This window comes from Dipodomys spectabilis, unplaced genomic scaffold, assembly GCF_019054845.1.
Source record: "Dipodomys spectabilis isolate Male_0828 unplaced genomic scaffold, ASM1905484v1 ptg000017l, whole genome shotgun sequence".
Lineage (NCBI taxonomy): Eukaryota > Metazoa > Chordata > Mammalia > Rodentia > Heteromyidae > Dipodomys > Dipodomys spectabilis.
In genome coordinates this window covers 14,625,560-14,646,949 of record NW_024870694.1, presented here as the reverse complement: position 1 = coordinate 14,646,949, position 21,390 = coordinate 14,625,560, and the positions used below count along the sequence as shown (strand labels likewise).

Here is a 21,390-nt window from a genome sequence, read left to right as displayed (position 1 = left end):
ATTTTACTTACCTATTTGAATGATAATTTACCATTTGTAAGGGAATGGAGAGACTGGAAAGTATATTAAGTGAAGTAAACTAAGGTTATATGGTTCTTTCACTGATCAAGAAGAATTACATTCATAAACTGTTTCATTAAAATGTCATCTCCTTATTTAACGTTTTAAAGATAATTTTAAGAAAGACACTTGAAAATATTTTTATGATAGCACTGGTGATGGAGAGAATTAAATTTAAACTACATTCTTGTGATGATTAAATAAATTTGTGCAAATATAGCAAGAACATCACCTAAAACTAAAACATAGCAAGGAAACACCAAGACATTTGGGGATTTGCTGTTAGATTTTAGCACAAGCCTAGCCCCTCGCAGGCATATGGAACATCTCTGTTTCTGACATTGTGAGGAAGGCAAACGTGAGAATTTTATAATAAGCTTTTTTAGCATTGGATTTCTAGATATCTATTATTTCTTTCTCTCAGATTCCAATAAATTCTATATTAGTCTCAAGGACACGTGTTCTAACTAACAAAAAAAAAGCTGACAACAACATTATAGAAAAGAGAGTGAGTAAAGATATATACTCACCAGACAAATGGAGACATTATACTTTATTTTCACCTTCCAAGATGCTTTTTAAAATATTTTAATTGACAGTTCGATAACATCATCATCACCATGAGACTGTATATAGACAATGAATTTATTGGAAGTATACAATACAGTACTCTCAACTCATGCTCAAATATCATTTTGAAAGTCTCATGCCACTCAAAATTGTAACCAGTCTATTCAATTATCCATACTTAAACATTAAGCCTACTGTAATCTGCATGGCAACAAGTTAGCAAAGGGAGAAAAATAGCATTCAGGATAAGTGTTACTGCCTTTTTATGCTTGAAACACCTACCATCTTTCAGCAATAGAGTGTATATAATATGCATATGTGTGTATAATGTTCTCTGATTTTGCATCCAGATGAAAAGCTTTAAACACAGTATTTCCAAAAGCAAGCTAAAGAAGAAAACAAAGCAAATTCATTATTAGAAGTATATTCTATGGAAACTTACATTTGAATAATATATATATATATATATATATATTCTTGAATAAGGAAAAGAGAGTTTTATTGAAAAATGTTCAAAAATGGTTATTGTTAGCTTTCTATTGATCCTTAATTAACTTAAGGGGATGGAGTTGGGAGAGATGAGGGAGAATGAAGGAAGGGATGACAATAATCAAGATGCAATTGTATGTTGAAGTGAAACTCCTTTCTACCACTACTTGAAAATAAGTTGAAAATTAATTAATTAATTAATTAAAATTTAACAAAGTTGAAATTCATCTTCTGTACCATATTAGCCACATACCAAGTGCACAAAAATGCCTTCTAACCAGTGCTGACAGAAGAAATTAGAAAATGATCAGGTCATAGAAAGGTTTTATTGTACAGCACCATTATACATTATTATTCATATAATACCCCAGAGGACACAGCAGGTTGACCTATCAGACCCATCCTTCTATTTTACTCGTGGGGTACCAGAAAGTCTAAAGAGGAAGTCACATAAGTAAAGACAATGAGAAGTGTGTTCTATTTATTGAGGAAAGGGAAAGAAACAGAGGTTAAAGATCATCTTGCAAACCAGCACTTGATAGTTAACTAAACTGATCATCAAACAACATGGGGTCCTCATAATCTGGTCATAAAATAATGCTTCAGACAAATCAAACCAAATTTAACAGCATTTCAGTCTTTCTGATACATAAGTAAATTATTCCCACCATTCCAGGGTCTCTTCACAGTTACTCCATCTAATTTACAACAGGTACATCTAACTACTTATAAATTTCTCCAACTATTTGATATCTAAATAGTTTATGAAAACTAAAATCTTTTGAGTTAGATATAGTAATATCTGTTCATAATCCCAGCCCTTAGTAGCCTAAGGAGCGGTTAAAGGCCAAGCCTGAGGTAGATAGCAATACCTTAGCACAAAAAGAAAAAAAATTATAGTGAAAATAAATGATAAACAAATAAGCCAGGTGCAGATAGCTCATGCCATGAGACTCTTATCTCTGTTTAATTACAAAGAAAAAATTGGGAGGGGCTGGGAAGGTGGCTCAGTGGTAGAGCGCTTGCCTTGCATGCCTAAGGCCCTGGGTTTGATTCCTTAGCACCACATAAACAAAAAGAAAAAAGCCGGAAGTGGCGCAGTGGCTCAAGTGGTAGAGCACTAGCCTTGAGCTGAAGAGCTGAGGGACAGCCCCCAGGCCCAGAGTTCAGGCCTCACAACCGGACCCAAAAAAAAAAAAAATTGGGAGTAGAGTTGTGGCTCACAAATAAGTACACCAAATTTGAGCAAGGGAAGCCCTGAGTTTAAGGCTAGAATTAAATAAATTTTCAAAATAAAAATAAATAAATAAATACCCAAGTCTATTAGCTTTCCCTCTCCAAATAAAGTCTCTCTTTAAACTGTAACCTCACTGCCTATCAGCACATATGCAGAGATTGTTAGGATCACATTCAGAATCGACTTCTCGTTTCTACAGGAACCACAGCTTTCCTTACCCAAAACCACACTCACATGCTGTGAAAGCAGAAGTCTATTTTCAGACCAGGAGCAAAAGTGCTTGGTCCACTAATCTAATCTTCTTTTTTCTAGTGCATTGTGGAACTACTCCATCACCGAGTATGCTGTTATTCAGCTATCTTTGAATCTTTGTCTGGCAGAAAACTATAAGCCCCACATCACCAGGATGCAGGCCACATGAGCAGTTTAATGGAATGTGCAATTGAACATACTTTCGAGTTTTCTGGACCTGGTTGGAAGGAACTACTCCAAGTGGTCTTGCTAACAGTTAGCTCCCATAGTTTGCATATTGTTTATCATTTACATGAACAAAACGGCAGCTAGTATCTTGGTGCCCCTTGATGTCTGTCTAATTTCCTCCCATAAAGTCTGATTTTAGCCCAATGCTGAGTATGGATGGCTATGTTCATAGTATTGAATGTGATTTATTGATTATACTCTAAATGATGAAAGAAAATTACGAGCTGGGTGCTAGTGGCTTACTCTTGTAATCCTAGCTACTCTGAAGGTTGAGATCTGTGACTCAAAACTAGTCCCAGGAAGAAAGTCCACAAAACCCTTATCTCCAATAAAGGCAGAAGTAGAGCTGTGGCTCAAACAGAGCTCCAGCCATGAGCCAAAAAGCTAAGGGACAGTGCCAAGATATTGAGTTTGATCCCTAGTGCAAGAAGACACACACACACACACAGAGAGAGAGAGAGAGAGAGAGAGAGAGAGAGAGAGACAGACAGACAGACAGAGAATTATAGTATCTCACAGTAAGTATAAATTCTTAATGCCTTCAGCTGGGTTTCTGAATCCATTTTGTTTTCAAACATGATTGTTTGAAAATTCTATTGTTTGAAAGTTCTATTTTGGCCACTATCAGTAACTTCACAGTAATGTGAGTTGTTTTCATGACCAGAACCAACCATCTACTCTACATATCCATCGTCACAGATACTTACTTGGTTCCTACCTCATCCAAACTGGTGTTCTCAATTGATTTTGTATGTTGTTTTCCTCATTGCCTCCTTTCTTAGTTGCTCCTATTTGGCCCTTTTTGCTGATTCTCCATCATCTTCCTAATGTCTAACCCTGGAGTGATTTGAATCTCCGTCTTTGAATATATTTCCTCTCTATCTCTATCTGGAGTCATTCCTCAGACCATCTGCTCACAGTGCCAACTATGAAGATGCTGACATATGTCAAATTTATACTTCCAATCTGTGTTGCTTCTCCAGACTCCCAGTTGTACGCCCAAAGGTGTTCTCAAGTCACAAGGGGATTGTGTTGTGCAGGCTGTAAGAAGCCCATAAGGTCTGCAGTAAAGATAGGAATCTCAAACTATTCTTTAACCATCATTACCTTTCCTAGGTGCCCTCAACCACACTTAATTTGAGATTATGTACTTAGCAGTAAGAAGATAAGCTTACATCCTCTAAGCCTCTCCTATCACGCCAGGGGGAAAGCAGACCGGGTGTTCCACATAGTTTATGCAAGAAGGGCAGGAAAACTAATCAGTATACCCCAGCTTCATATAAATTAAAAATAAAACACAGGAAGCTACACTACAGAGATTTTGAGGTTGTTTTTGACAATGTCATCGGCCAACCATATCCCAATATGCAAATTGATGAATCAAAGTGAGCTGTTACTCCGAGAAGTGTAAGCAACGAATTAGTGGGATAATAAATTGTTCTTACAAGTTGGGAAAATATGAAACCATTTTACAAGATGGTAACAAATGTGGCAAAGTTGGCATCCAAAACACTTATGTACTTTGGACCAGCTACCTCTTAAATTTCTAGAAGGTTGGAAAATGAAAAATTGGAAATAAGTTAAAGTTGCACTGAGTTAGATTTTAAAAAGAATAACAAGAGTTTGCTGAGCTCAGGAAGGAAATGGTGATTTTTATATTTAAAAATAATAATAATAGAGTTCAAAAAGACTGAAAGAGCTAATTGCTTCTAAATCCTTAACACCATGAAATGAGATTATTAGATGTGTTAGGAAACAGAGGTTTAGTGAATATCAATTGGAATAAATAATTCCAGAAAAAATTCAGACTAGGCTTTTTTTTCCAGGAAACTGATATTATTGGAGTGAAAAACAAATAATTAGAATGTTTTGAGTGCCAGACATGGTAGTGCACACCTATAATTCCAGCACACAGGAGGCTGAGACAGTAGACTCAAATGTTTGATCCAGCTTGGGTTATATAGTTAACACACTGTCTTAAATAAATCAAAAATGTGTTACTAAAAACATTTATGTGAAGAAAACAATTGGTAATCTTTCCAATTTTCGTTTTGTTTTGTTTTTATGCCAGTCCTGGGATTTGAGTTGAGGGCTTGGGTGCTGTCCCTGAACTTTTGTGTTCAAGGATAGTGCTCTACCACTTGAGCTACAGCTCCACTTCTGGCTTTTTGTGGTTAATTGGAGATAAGCCTCAAGGATGTGCCTTCCCTGGCTGGCTTCAAACTACAGTCCTTATTTCTCAACCTCCACAGTCACTAGGATTACAGGTATGAGCCACAGGTGCCTGGGAGTTTTCCAAATTTTTGAAAAGTGCCATTGCCAAGAGAATGTTGCGTCCTAAAGTAAAAAATATATTGGGAACTTTGAGACAAAATAAACTTGCACTAGCAACTTTGTAAATATTTTGAGAGACCTGAGAAAAGTGTGCAATTCATGAAGAAAATGGTTCCTCCAAGTTGGAGAGGTCTCCAGTGAAAGAAAAGCAGAAATCACAGGCAGGGTGAACACTAGGGGAAACAATACAATGGACAAACTAATTATTCTTAGAAATTAGTAGGCCCTAACCAACAAACGTTTCTCAACTGGATGCAATGGCATATAGCTATAATCACAGTTATACAAGAGACTGAGGTAGTTGAACGCTGTCTTTTTGCTTTACTTGTGATTTAACCTAGGGCCTCATCCCAGGTAGGTAAGCACTCTACCATTTAAGCTACACCTCATAGCCCACTGTTTCATTATCTTGGTTGTTGTTTTGTTGTTGGTGTTGTTGCTTTTTGCAGTTCTGGAGCTTGAACTCGGGGCCTTAACATTGTCTCGAGCTTCTTTTGATCAAGGCTAGCACTCTACCACTTGAGGAATCGAACCCAGGGCTTCATGCACGCTGTGCAAGCACTTTACCATTAAGCCACATTCCCTCTAGCTTAGTTTTGAGGTAGAGTCTTGCTAACTTTTTGTTGGCTGGCCTTCACACAGGATCTTCCTGCTTCTACCTCATAAAGGCTAAAACTTGAGCTTTATCTCTTCCATCTCAGAAATGATCACAAAAATAATCTTTCCGATCAAATTCAAAATTTGAAATGAAAGCTTACCTCGTTTGTTTGGATGGGATGAGGCTAGCCCATCCATAGCATAGGACATCTCAGCATCCTTGGCCTCCATAAAATGGTCTCGTTTTTCTAACTGATATGAAAAAAAAAACATTAAATGGAAATTAGTCTTCCATAACATCAGTTCTATTCTCTATTGGTGAAAAGGAAGATAAAAGAAGAAACACAGAGGAAAGATGGAAGACAGAGTGGACAAGGGTAAAAAAAAAAAAAAAAAAAAAGAAGAGAAAATAAACAAAAATAAATAATAACAGAAAAATACATTTCCAGGCTAGCTGGAAAATTACATGACTCAATCAGAAATTTTTTTTGGGGGGGGGGTCCGGTCATGGGGCCTGAACTCTGGGTCTGGGCGCTGTCCCTCAGCTCTTCAGCTGAAGGCTAGTGCTCTACCACTTGAGTCACAGCACCACATCTGGTTTTTTCTTTGTGCTTATGTGGTGCTGAGGAATCGAACCCAGGGCCTCATGTATGCAAGGCAAGCGCTCTACCACTGAGCCACCTTCCCAGCCCCAATCAGAAATTCTAAAAAAGAAACAAGATTTTGACAAAAGTACTCAAAGTTTGGGTGTAAATTCATAAAGAGCCAGTAAATGTGGGCTGCGTAGGACAAAATTTTATTTCTTATACAAGGAAGAGTAGTTCTTTCCAAGGAACTTGACAATGTCTCTTTACCCCCTGAAGAGCCAATTCTACCAGGAAGTGCTCTACCTAAAATACTCCTTATCTTCCTATTCTTCTTGCTCAAAGACAATAATAGACATTCTTTCTTTTCCCAAATGATAGAACAATAGATTAGCATCCAACTTATTTGAAGGAGGCTAGCAGTCATGTTATTCAACATTTGTAAATATACTTTAGAGAATATGAAAGAATGGACAACACAGAACTCATTCCGGCCTCCTGTCAAGAAGGTAGCTTTGCAATTTCTCCAAACTATCTGCTTGAAGCAGAGTAATTCCATTGTCACATACTTCATTTGCTGAGACCACATAGTGTGTGGATGGGGGGGAAGATTTCCACTACTTAAAGGTAACAATCCCAAAAAGCACCATAAGATGTTTAAATACCTTTAGTTGGCCCAAGGTCTCCTTGCTGGATGATTAATATGATCAGCCCTAGTTTTGTTTTGCTTTTATTTTTCAAGTACAATTTAATTTTTTTGTAGCAAATTATTCTTTCTTTAGCAGGACTGAAAGTTTCACTTGGAGTATTAGTGACTCTTTTAATCATTGTATCAAAAAGAAATTGCCTAACATCACATTATCTGACCTTTTCTGCTTGACTCATACATATACTGGGGGGGGGGGGGGGGGAAGAGGGGGGAGGGGGGAGGATTGGGTGGTGGGGGGTAGGGGGAAGGTAGGGAAGGGATGTGAAGAGTAAACAAAGGAAGAGGCTGCAATGCTTGATAAGAAATATACACATTATCCTGCCCATGTAATTGTAACCCCTCTGTACAGCATGTTCACAAAAAAAATAAAATTAAATTAAAAAAAAAAAGAAATTGCCTTGTAAGAGTAAAATTGAGAATTTAAGTGGTTCTCATTCTTACCTGATTTAGTTCTTCCAGTTTGTGAGCCAGTCCAACATCTGCAAGAAATATTTGTCAGGTGAACAATGTACATTGAAAATAATATTCACTTCAGATAAAATACTTACGATTTTATGTGGCAAAGTTTTTTTTCAGGTGATTTGAGATGACCTGCCCATCCCTATGTAAATCCTCCAATATATTTTATATTGTTCATAATATTGAAACACAATCTGTTAGATCATGAGAAAATACCTATTTCTAACAATAAGCAGTGTTCTAAGGTAAGTCATAGCACCAAGACATACTGTTATTTGGAAAGAAGCAACTACATTTTTACTGACATAGTGAAATCCCAAGAAGCAATATTAAATGTTATAAAAGGATACAAATTGTTCATATAGTTCAATGAAGATAGAAAATTTCCCAAAATATTAGTAGCAATTCTCTAAATTTTATAATGTGTCTATGAATTTTTGTTCTTGTTAGAAATGGGCTTGAACTTGGAGCTTGGGCACTATCCCTAAGCTCTTTTCACTCAAGGCTAGCACTCTACCACTTTGAGCCCCAGCTCCACTTCTGGTTTTTGAGTGGTTGATTAGAGATAAGAGTCTCACAGGGACTATTCTGCCCAGACTGGCTTTGAACTGCAATCCTCAGATCTCAGCCTCCCAAGTAGCTAGGATTACAGGCATAAGCTATCAGCACCCGGCTGAATTTTTCTTTCTATATTTTCACTTCTCTCAAATATCTTATTTCTAATTTTAAAAATTATTTTTAAGTATTAAGATTTGGAGATGGAAGTTGTCTTTATTTTGATTTGGTTCTTTTGTTTTCCTCTCTCTGAAATGGAGTCTCACTAACTTTACCCAGTCTGGCCTCAAACTTGCCATTCTCCTGCCTCCATCATTTGAATAGCTGGGATTATATGTGCCAAGACACTCCTCCACTAAATGTTTTAAAAATATTGTATTGATAAATTTCTGCTAGAAAGTTCACCAATTCTGATAGTGAAGCTAACCAATTTTCAATTGAATTTTTTGGGTTTGTAGAATACTTCATAAAACATGTGAAGCACTTTTAAAGTTTTGCCTTTATAGGACAAAATATCTGTTAAAAGACAATATTAGGATTGGAATGTAGTTCAGTATGCTAGAGTTTGTCTAACATCTGCAAGGCCCTGGGTTCAATTAGTACATAAATAAATAAATAAATAACATTTAGTGTTGCATATAATAAGCTACCGAGACCCTCTTTTAAAAACAATACAATTTACTAAAGAAAAAAAAGTACTAACTATTCCATGGACTGTAGGGTCTCATCTCTTCCATAAAAGGAAAACATAAGTAAGAATAACTATTTTTCAGCTTCATAGTTACCAATCCATTAGGATTCTCAAATTGAATGACATAGGCTTTTAATGCTTTTTAATAACTATGAGACTTTTTGCACGAATATGTACCAAGGAAAACATTTAAGCTCTTAGTGCGTCACCCGAAAGAATAGTTATTGTTTTATTTAATGTAAATTGAAGTTATAAAGAGCACATCTACGACAAGTACTCAAAAGCTGCTTTTATTCAGAAACACTGGCTTTCAACTTGGGTCCACAAGTAAATTGAAAGTAAATGAAAAGCATGGCATCCCAACTTAGTCTTATATCTGTTTCCTTCACTCTGACTCTTGGAATCCAAAAGAACAAGACTGATGATGGATAATATTCTGTAAGAAAAGACAAAGTACCTCCTAACCCCAACTAGACAGCCATGAGTCCCAGTGTAACAATGCCTTGCCTGACTAATAACGAAACTATGAGCAATCAGAGTACCTGTCACTGACATCTCTGACCACTAGAGCACCTCCTAACTGAAACTGTTTAATGAGCATGTATGCCTTTTTACTCTCACTTCCAATTCTTCCACTCCTATTTAAACTTAAAGCAAATGTTTGTATAAGGGACGTAATTGGAAATTGTCCCTCTTCTCTTCCCATAGTGTGCTCATGCCACATTGTTTCCTTTCTCTGACCTTCACCGTTAGTTTTTTCTTTATTTCACATACTAGATTGAATGACCAGACCTGGTATATGGAATCCAGGAATTGGGGCCTTGGACTTCAAATCCAGTTACTAGTGCCTAAAACTCCAGTACCAGATCTGGAGATGGAATGGGCTCCATTATTTTTAATAGATAAAGCTTGACTTTGTTCTTCACTCACCAATGTTGGCAGGATTCTGGAAATCAAAATTTTTCTTCAGTAGAGCCAGCAATACTTCTTCAAGATTTGAATCTTCTTTATCTGGAAATAATTTACTTCCTGTAGTAATCAAATACCACCATTTTCAAGCTGTGTCACTGAAAGTGTTCTAATTAGGTTTTACAAACAACTATCAATATAGGTTATTCACCAGTTAAAGAGATGTAGAGATACACTGTTATAAAAATCAATGAACAACTAGTGGCTAGCGACTCAGGAAACAGAAGAAAGATCAAGATTGGATGCCATCTAGGGAAGAAAACTTTTCAAGACCCTATCTCAAATATACCCATCGAAAACCAAGGCTATAGACATGGCTTAACTGGAAAAGGCTTAACAGGTGTGAGGCTCTGAGGTCAAGCTACAGTACTGAGAATAATTAAAAAATAATCAGTGAATGTATATCAATGTGGAAAGAGATCATGAAAGACAAACAACAGGAACTGGAGGAGTGGCTCAAGTAACAGCACCAAACTTGAATGATAATGCCAAGTGAGAACTCAAAGTCCTAAGTTCAAGTTACAGTTCTACCACAAGAAAGAAAAGAAAGAAAGAGAGAAAGAAAGAAAGAGAGAGAAAGAATGAGAGAGAGAAAGAGAGAGAAAGAAAGAAAGAGAGAAAGAAAGAGAAAGAGAAAGAAAGAAAGAAAGAGAGAGAGAGAGAAAGAAAGAAAGAGAAAGATAGAGAAAAGAAGGAAGGAAGGAAAAGTAAGATAGCAGGAAGGAAGGAAAGAAGGAAAGAAAGAGAGAGGGGAAAGAAGGAAGGAAGGAAGGAAGGAAGAAAGGAAGGAAGGAAGGAGGGAGGGAGAGAAAAGAAACCAACTTATTTTTCCCAAGAGACTTCCTCTGATCCTCATTTGGTTTTGTGATTTTATTTGATACACATTTAAATATGAGTCAATATGTATTCCAGAGATTACAAAGTCTCTGAAGAAACCTTGTGGAGAACTGGAATGCTGCCTACTTTTTCCATTTGACACCTTTCCATCTTTCTAGTGCACATCCCAGCCATTCATTGCTCAGGTCCCCAACTCTCTCAACACTGGAGTAGAAAAACTGGAAAAAATAGCTGTATTCAAGTGATGAAATGCAATGACCCTTTTCTATTAACAACATTGAAATACTAATTAGTACAATGCAATAAACTTTAACAAGGTGACCCAGCAATTAGAAGTTTATTACACCATTTCTATTAGACAATTTTCCTCTCTCCCTGACTCTACATACCTGCTGTGGCAGTGTGGTCAGAAGCTAGATTAAGGAGGATCAAATTTAGGAGTGGAAGACGTATGGTTGCAGGCAGAGTAATGCCTCAAAGTCTGACTAGACTCTTCCTTTAAATGATCTGTCTCTTTGTCTGGAACATGACAGTTGCTGAATTAAATTAAATTTCTTACTGAAGGAAAAAAATGATGATTTGGGGCAACAGACAGGATCAAAGCTTTCTTCACTTATCAGTAATAACTTTGTTGTTCTTCTGGTCTTGAAATTTCTTTGGATCATAGACATAGAAATGGTCTGTGTGGGCTTTTTCATTTTTGAGTACTTAAAATATTAATAGCTTTCAGTATGGATTATATAACAAATTCTCATAATATAATTTCATGTAAAAGAAAGATATGATTTGCAATTTTATTCTAATTGCTCTTTAAAATAGAAAATTTGAATCTTTAAGATGTTTTCATTGAGAGGAAAAAGGGTATATGACAGTGAGTTCTATTCTCTTGCTTCCGGAAGAGAATATTACACTGTAAGAACAAAACCAAACTCATTTATCTTAGGGAAGTGATAAGACTTGGAGGAAATTAACTAGTAAATTAGAAATCTGAAATTTGTTTGCTTAATATACAGTTACTTTCTCTGCCAATTTCTCTCTATATGTATGTGGAACATTTTTAAGACAATAAATTATTTGCCTTTATCAATTTTGCTTCCTATGATTATTCCTGCATAATTATGTCCTCACAAATTCTTTCCACTGCTATACAAGAAAGACATCTTTTTATAATCATCATTGAAGAAAAGACTTTTTTCAACATTTTTTAAACTTCACAATGCTAAATTGTCAGCTAAAGGAAAAAAAATCATAGAAAATAATTGTGTTTCTTGCCTCCATTTTTAATTTACAACATAACTTTAAGGAAAAACCCCACTTTTTACCTTTAATGTTTCTATCTTTGAACAGATTTAATATTGAGAGGGGAGGTGATATTAAATGTCATATTTAGGTTTATCTCTGGCATGAATGGTAGCACTACTCATACAACCAATAGTGATTGTTTAAGCAACTGCCAGAAAACATTGATTCGTTATTACTCAAGGCACAAAACTTTAGCAAACTTCTCATTTAGCCTTTCATTTGCATGAGACACTTTTAACTAAAGAGACAAGAAGTTTTATCAGAAAGAAACAATGAGATAACCCAAATAATAGTATAGCAAAATATAAATTTTCCAGTCTTCTTGGCTATGATATTCTCTCTTCCATTTTTTTGTGTTAAGCTAGTTTCCAAGTTTAAGGCTTATCTACAGAGAGTGGCCCTTTTTAGATAAAAGCTAACAGGATTGAATTATATGTCTTGGATATTATATGCCATACTGAGGGATGTTTAGACATTTCCAACTTTATAGTCTATACAAAGATGTATGCTTATTTAAAAAACTAAAATCAAATAATTTGTAGCTTTGAAAAAAATGTGTGCATGTAGAGAAGCTTTCTTTAGTCTTAAACACTTTAGATCTGAAATCATCTCATTTGCATACGATGAGATCAAGCAGGATCTCACTTGAAGAAAAATACTTCTATTTAGCTGACAATGATAGAAGCAAAACACTGGGATTCTAAGTTCAGAAGGGTGATTTAATTATAATCAAGCAAATGCTTTATAGTTGGAATTCTATTTTTTATTTCACAAATGCATGTGAAATCACAATTGTTAACACATACTAATTTTACAATTGCTATTAACACATACTAATTTTGCAAAGTCCTCAGCAAATAACCATATTCTTTCTCTCAAGTTAATACTGGATTAGAAGCATTGGGAAAATCTCCTGCAGAGATAGCAAAAGAGCACTACCAAGTGCATTAATTTTTTAGTAAACAAAGAGGTGTGTGAACAAAGGGCGTCATGGATAAAAATTCAGGTTCTTTGAGTCCAGCCTTTTATTTAGGTTTCTGTTATGATTCGCTTTTCAATGAGATGATCCCTGACCATAAATAATGAAGCCCATGCAAATTTCTTTCCACTGCATAATGACAGCCATTAACTTATAAAACCACTTTGTAGGAAACAAAGCCTAATAAGGTTGAATTCCATCCAAAAGTGGGAAGCTTGATCCCTTTTTCTACTTAGTGTAACTCAAACAAGATTTATTATATTCCATTAAGATCCCTTCTGTAAATTGAAAGTAAAAAAAGTCAGCGAAAAACTCAGAATTTCAGCATCGAAGGGGTATTAATTTAAGTCACAATTTTTAAAACATAAAAAATGTATACAGGTTTCAATGTGGCTAAATTGTTAGTTTATAATGAATTAGTACAAATACTAACTCCACATCTTATATTAAGATCTACTTCTACTGTAGAGAGCATTGATAATTGTAAGAAATTATTTGAACATTGTAATAAGAGCAACAATTTAATTTCACTAATTTTATAGAAGTTTATGTATTATAGATTGATCAGATTATTTTGTATAATGTAAGTACTATGAATTTGCTACACTTTAGCCAAAGCTAGTGAGTATTTAAGCTGTGTGCTAGCATTGCCCTCCTGAAGGTTAGTTACATGGAGTTTTCTCCATGTATTATTCTCCATGTATTCTCTATGCAAATATATTTTTATCTTTGTTTATTAGTCTCCAAGTTGCTCTCATTTCACAAGTATTCACTGATATTCTCATCCAATAAAAATTATCTTTTTTTCTTTCATCAAGATGTATTTTTGAAATATGCAAAGATTATATGACTGGCTATTTTACTATTTATACATTCCTGATCTTTATTCAGAAATGTTCAAAGCAATTTACTCATGATTAGGGGAAAAAAGTATACTAGGGAATAATTTAATACAATATTGGGTCAAGTTAATTTGGTACAATTTACTTGAGGAGAGAGCTTCCTAGACTACATTTAATTTAGAACAACAACTACTTAAATAATGTTTGGCAACTGACTTATATTAATGCCATAGAACCTTACTTCACTAATGGCAGAAAAATCAGAGTGATGTACATAGTAAGATAAGGATCATCTGCTTACCTGTAGTATTTTAGATTTTTGTGTACATACCCTGGGTGAGATATGGCCGTCCATGCACTGATTCTAGAGCGATCATCCCAGATACAAATGTCAGGAGTCCAAAGCAAAGAGGAGTTGAGAGCTTCATGTTCAAATCTCTCTAGGTAGCAGAGATACTAACTTTCCCAGTCAGGATAAAGATTTCAATGGCTGTAGAACACAGCAGAGCTTCCTCTTAAAAGGCAAGCGTGCTTCAATTACAAATCTTCTAGATACGGAAAAATGCATTAAATGTAATGCATCCTGTCAACATGATTCACTACTTGGAGAAATGACAGTTGGCTACACAATCAATGGCAGGAAGAACCCGATCAATACCTCTCATTCCTGTCCATTTCACTTAAGAGCAGTCATTCTTCCCTTGCCCTAGCGATCAAACACAGGGCACAAGCAAAGATCAAAAGCTTGAAACATAGACCTTGTTGGTTACATTTTTGTAAATTATTGTTACATTTCCTAATTCAAGTGTTAGTCATGTTCAAATCCTATTAATACCAATTCTGAGATCACAGAAAGCAGGTATAAGTAAGAACAATACCTTCAATTTAAGTAATTTTGAGACCAATGACAATCTTCTATTGGCAATGTAACCCTCATTTCGTTCTTAACCAACCAAATGGATCAAAGTTGAATTTGGAATGAATCATAATGGGATAGCATTATGACCTCGCTGCACTGGAGAAAGATTGTTTCATTTTGCTGCCATTTAATTAATTCAAAGCTGGCAAATCTCCCATCCGTTGCTCTCTTTGATACTTGCTTTAATTGTTATGGTTTTCGTTATCGCCAGTCTTTCATATATCTCTAATTCCTATTTTATGTCCCTACGTGATGCTGTATTGACCTCTAGCCTTGGCATTTACTTCTCTCAAGGGACCTAAGAGGAATCAACTCTAAATCTCACTCAGTTCCAAGTGTACATGCAGTAACACATGATGATATGAAACATTTCATTAATCCAGCACTTTCAAAATCCAAACCACTTATCTATATATTTAGGCTTATCTTTTTGTTTACAGATTATTTTCTGTTCTGAATTCATGAACACAACCTACATTTTCTTCGTCCCAGAGCTTTGCTGAGTTATTTCTGTCTGCCTGGAGTCCTTTATTTCATGACAATGATCCAACTCATCTCTGAAGTCTCTAATCAAATGCTATCAGCTCTGTTTAGACCTCAGGATCCCTTTTATTTCTTCATTTTATTTTATTTCTTTATTTTATTTTTATTTTCAACATTAACATGTTTTCCTTCTTCAAACTGCCACAAGATTGTATGTGTGCAGGTATGCACATGTGTGTATCCCCATGTGGTGTGTGTGTGTGTGTGTGTGTGTGTGTGTGTGTGTGTGTAGGTAGGTACTAGGGACTCAAGACCTCCTAATCTTGCTTGAATGTTTCAGCCCAAGGCTTACCCTTTTAGCCACATTCCCACTTCCAGTTGTTTTGCTGGATAATTGGAAATATGAATCTCAAGTTTTCTGCCCAGGCTTTTTCTATCTGGGGGCTGGTTTTAAACTTCCATCCCTAGATTTCAGCTTCCTGAGTGGCTAGGATCATAGGCATGAGCCACCAGCACCAAGCTCCAGATTTCTTCTTTCCTTGTCTTTTTTTTCCCATCTCTCTTTCTCTCTGTCTGTCTCTCTCTCTCTTTTGCATAAATTGACAAGCTGTTCCTACATTTATAAAGAAATGAAAGGGACCCAGAAAGCTAAAACAATCTTACAAAAGAAAGACAAAGATGGAAGTCTCACACTTACAATTTCATAACTCACTCACAAGTACATTAATCAAAACAGTGTGGTGACTGGCAGAAGGATAAACGAAATGATAGATAAAACAGAGCTGAGCATCCAGAAATAAAATCATGCATCAACACTCAGTTGATTCTGACAAGATGTCAAGATCCCACAATGAGAGAATAAAGAGCTTTCTCAATAAATGGTGCTGGGACTACTAGATAGCCACATGCAAAGTGAAAGAGTGGGAGCGTTACCTTCCATCATAGATGAAATGTAACTCAGGTCTGGGAATATGATTTAGTGGTAGATGCTTGCCTAGCATGCACGAGGCCCTGGTTCAATTCCTCAGTACCACATAAACAATAAACAATAAAATTAGTAAAATTGAAAAACTCAGAATAGACCTTATTTTTCAGAGCTTAAACTCACAGTGGGAAGGCCTGAGTTCAAGCCCCAGAATTCACACACACACATATACACACACAAGAGGAAGGAAGGAAGGAAGGAAGGAAGGAAGGAAGGAAGGAAGGAAGGAAGGAAGGAAGGAAGGAAGGAAGGAAAGAAGGGAGGGAGGGAGGGAGGGAGGGAGGGAGGGAGGGAGGGAAGGAGAAAAACCTTGAACTATGACTGGAATGGCATTGGATTTGTGTGGGAAATACTGTGATTCTATTATTTTAAGCTTTCTCATTTGTGAACTCAGACTACCTTTCTAATTTATTCAGATATTTATCAATACTGTTTAGTATTTCTTGTTGAACAAAATAGTTTTGTACACAATTTGTTCAGTTAGCTACATTTGTTGTCTGGGTCGTTTTTCTGCTGTTTGACAATCAAACTCAGGGTCCTCTACTTGACAGGAAGGACTCTACCACTAAGCTACAACCTTAAACTATTATTTTTTTTTCAGTTGTAAGACTTGAACTTTGGGCCTAGCCCCTGGCCTTCAGCTCTTCAGCTCAAGGCTAGCGCTCTACCGCTTCAGCCACTTCCGGTTTTCTGATGGTTAATTGGAGGTAAGAGCCTCACCACCTTACCTGCCAGGGCTGGCTTTGAACCACAATCTTCAGATCTCAGCCTCCTGAGTAGCTAAGATTACAGGCATGAGCCACTGGCACCCAGCTTATTTTTTTTGAAAGAGGGTCTCACTAGTTAATCCCGGCTTGCTATAACTTGTCATATGTCCCAAGCTAGCCTCAAAGGCATGCAGTCATCTACCATGCCTGGCCAATTTTTAGATGCTGTTATAAAGTTGTTTTCTTAATTTTATTTTTGCATTATTCGTTGCTAAAATATAAAAATACAATAGATTCTTGCAACTGGTCTTACCTACTCATTAGTGCATATGTTTGTAAATGAAGTTGTTTTCTTAATTTCATTTTTTATTGTTCATTACTGAATAGGATAATACAACTGATTTTTATATATGGACTTTAGATATTGCGGTGTTGCTGCAGATTCGTTCTTATGTATTTATCTGTTTGTATATCCCTAATATGACAGCATCAACAAATAGTTTAACTCTTTTCTTTATAATTTGGTGCCTTTTATTATTTTTTTCTTGCGTTGGCTGGAACTTCTGGTGCAAATTTGAATACAAAAGGTTAGTGTGGACTTCTATATCTTGTTCCTGAACTTGGGACAAAACTTTAAACTTCTTTAAACCTTTTGTTATGCATTATTAATTCTGCTTTTGGAATTTTTTTTTTTTTGCAAATGCCCTTTTCTCAGTTTAGGAAGTTCCCTTCCATTTCTGCATTGATGCATGTTTTCATTATTAAAGGCAATTGGATTTTCTATGTCATTTTCCTTCATATATTGAAGTATCAGAGAGTAAATTCTTATTCTTTATTCTAATAATATTCTAACATTTATTCTAATAATATTCTAATAATGCACTAGGTTGTCTTTATTAAGCAAGCCTGTATCCCTGGAATTTATTATATTTGATCATTCTGTATGATCTTTTAATATATTGCTAGATTCAGTTTCCTAGCATCTTATTGAAGATTTTTGTAACTATGATTATAAGAAGAGTTTCTTGAAGAATTGCTGTTTCCCCACCCTCCTTTTCTACCTCTGCCTCCAGCTATTACTTAAATAATTTTCCCTCATCTTAAAGAAAGACAAAACCATACCAAAAAAAAATAACAAAACCAAACAAGCTATCTTCCACCTGCCATTCCCTGCTTTCCATGACTAAACCTTCCATGTCCACTAATTTTCCACATATTCACTGCTCAGTCTTGATCTTGTTTTTCCTTCAAAATTTCATGGGCCATCCTTTTCTAGTAATCTTATTCCTGCTAAATCTCTTCCCATCTTCTTTTTCCTTTGTAAAATCATTATTGTTGACCCTGTCCTCCTACAGGAAACTCACTAATTTTCTCCTTCTTTGGGGATCACTGCTTCTGTTTCTTTTACCACTTCCTTCTTACTTGATCCGTGAAGAAAAATGAGCTTTCTCGGGGTTTTATTCTCTTTCAGTCTCTTGCTCCAATCTATTCCTGGAAGATGCATGCTTTTAGTTGTTATCTACCTTCCAGTGACACTAGAAATTACACCTCTCTTTTCTCCTCTTTTTCCCTCTTTTTTGAATACTACACCTGTGGATCCAAAAATACCTTCCCCACCCTAGAAACTTCTCCAAACGATTTCTTATAAATTCCTCAATCATGTCCATTCTGAAATGATTCTTTACCCACAAGTTTTACCTCTATTTTGGAATTGTGAAGGTCATATTGAAAGCACGGAGACCAAAAAAATACTAAGGACCCAGCGGAATGTGGAGGTGAGCCTAGGAAGCAAAATAAGCCAGGTGGCGTATAGAAGCAGACAAAGTTCACAAAAATGGGCCAGGTGGAATGCAAATGTGAAAACCAAGCTCTCAAGATGTATCTGTGAGCTTGGAATTCAAACCATAGTCCAAAAAAGAGACAATTAGTCAAAAGGGCCCACAAAAGAGAGATAGTAAATCAGCAAAATCCCTGCTAATCCCCTACAAGCCTGTCTCCATATGGGTTCAGCAGCACCAAGAGCAGCATGGAGCTCCTTTGTTTAGCTTTCAATCACGTTTCTCCTCTGTTCCTGGCTCAGTAAACTTTATGTATGTGTGTATATATATCATGTATATGTGTGTGTGTGTGTGTGTGTGTGTACACACGTATGTATGCATATGTGTGTTTATGTATATATATGCATATATATGCACACACATACATATACATACATACATACATATATGTGTACATATATATTGTCTTTAAGTAGTTGTATAAGGGAGTTGCCATTCAACAAAGCAGTTTATGACTACAATGCATCTCAATCAATGGCACCCCTTTCAACATTCTCACCCATCCTTCCCATCTCAGCCCTGCTATTTTTCTTAATTGTGTAGGATATGCCTTGAACTTCAGACTGCATTATCCCCCTCTTCTCTTCATCCATCTACTCCCACTACCCTAACCCCACCCTACTCCTTCTCAAGTACCTGTTTTCTGGTGTTTATTTTGTTGAACTATGATATTGTCTGTCTCCGGAATTACACTGAGTTCTCACCTGAATCTACCATATTTCAATTAATATTCTTGTTTACACTTGCACACCACCCAAAGTGTTTATTTCTATATGTATGAACTAGTTCTAGCTTCCACATATGAAAGAAAAACGTGTATCCTTTTTCTCTCTGGGCCTGAGTTGTTTCATTTCACTTATTTTTTTTCCAGGTCTATCTATTTCTTTGAAAGTGATGAGATATCATTCTTTTTAATAAATGAATAAGATTCCATTATGAGTATACCGTATTTTTTGATCCATTTGTCCTTTGAGGGGCATATGGACTCATTCTATACCTTGGCTATAGTGAGTAGTGCTGCAATGAACGTGGCTGTTCTTTTACCACTCCATGGCTCTAAAAAAACCCACACCATCCATTATCTTACAAAATGCCATTTATGCAATAATTGAGAAGCCTCTTCCTCTCTCTTGCTTCTCCCTTTCCAATCAGTAGATCAGAATAGCATTTTCATTTAAGCCCTCTTTGTTTTATTTTGGTGCCAATTAAGAAATACAATTATTTTAAGCATTTGTCTTTCACATCACACAGGAAAATTACTTATAAACCAACACAATAACACTAGATTTTATATTAACAATGTAGTAGCCTTTACTAGTCTTTATATTTATTGTATATATGTAAGGTACAGAACAAATGATGCTTTGATATACTAACTACAGCCAAGTAAATAAATATGCTCAGCATATCATATCATTACTCTGGTGTGTGTTTGATTGTGGTAAGAATGCCTAAAATCCTCTTTGGCAGATTCCCAGAATATAACATATTATTGTTCCTATAGTTCTCATGTTGTATATCTGATTGCCTAAGCTTATTCTTTCTACAATTCATACCTTTATATTCTTTTTTTTTTTGATGTTAATACTATTATTATCTTCAATTTTCTTTTTTTTTTTAAATTTTATTTTAATTGAGAACATACTGTACAGAGGGGTTACAATTACATGGGCAGGAAAATGCATACATTTCTTACCAAGCATTGCAGCCTCCTCCTTTGTTTACCCTTCACCTCCCTTCCCAGCCTCCCCTATACCTTTATATTCTTTAGCTTACTATTTTTAAAATCTTCCCATCCCTACATCCCTAGAAATCACCAAACACTTTCTGCTTTTATGTATTTGTTTAAACTTGCTAATTTCTTAATCTTTGCACTTCTTTCTGTTTTCCTTACCAGTTTTCCAGGCCAGGAAAATACCTTACACCTACACTACTAAAACACCCTCATTAACAAGGCTCTTCCTACTCTCTGCTGCTTTCCTTCAGTCCATTCTTCACAGTTGTTACTCTCAGAAAATTTTAAACCTATGTGTCATGCTACTGCTTAAAACACTCCAACTATTATTTTTCTATTTCATAGTGTTTTGATTTAGTCATATAATTGTCACCGTTTCCTTATGGGCACATAATACTTCGGTTTTTACAGATAAAGAAATTGAGTGTTCAAAAGTAACTTTCTCACAGCCAGTGCAAGTGTAAGCTCCATATTGAAACCCAAATGGTCTAATTGCATATCTCTGTTCAGCATGTACCTCATGTAGTTACTGTTCTTCATCTTCCCAGTGCCCAAATGTTTTTGTTTGTTTGCTTTGTTTTGTTTGTCTGGGCTGGTCCTGGAGGACCTGGATGCTATCTCTGAGCTTTTATGCCCAAGGGATAGCACTGTACTACTTCAGCCACAGTTTCACTTTGGGGATTTTGGTAGTGAGTTGGAGATGAGTCTCAGAGCCTTTCCTGCCCCATCTGGCATTGAACCATGATTCTCAGATCTCAGCCTCCTGAGTAGCTAGGATTACAGGTGTGAGCTATTGTCACTTAGCTGTTCTTTTTTAATAAGTGAATTAGGATAAATATCTAAATCATAATATGATCTAGGAGGCCTGTGCTATAAGTCTCTACTCTTCTCTCCAGTTTTATCCAGAACTTTCTTTCCTTTACCATAATTCAGCCAATAGACATTTCTCAGTTCTTCAAAAATGTTAAGCTACTTTCTGCCACAATAACTTTACACCTGCAAGAAGACCTACTTCGCTCCCACCACCTA

General features: G+C 35.9%; 1 protein-coding gene across 1 annotated transcript; it reads right to left on the bottom strand.

The window, feature by feature from the left end:
- Window positions 1-990: 990 nt before the first annotated feature.
- Uts2b (urotensin 2B) lies at window positions 991-20,901 on the bottom strand. The gene is made up of 6 exons (XM_042667247.1): window positions 20,809-20,901; window positions 14,026-14,134; window positions 9,696-9,794; window positions 7,502-7,539; window positions 5,929-6,019; window positions 991-1,016 (listed from the first exon to the last, which is right to left on the bottom strand). The coding sequence occupies exons 1-6, from the start codon at window positions 20,899-20,901 to the stop codon at window positions 991-993; spliced, it is 456 nt and encodes a 151-aa protein (XP_042523181.1).
- Window positions 20,902-21,390: the final 489 nt, after the last annotated feature.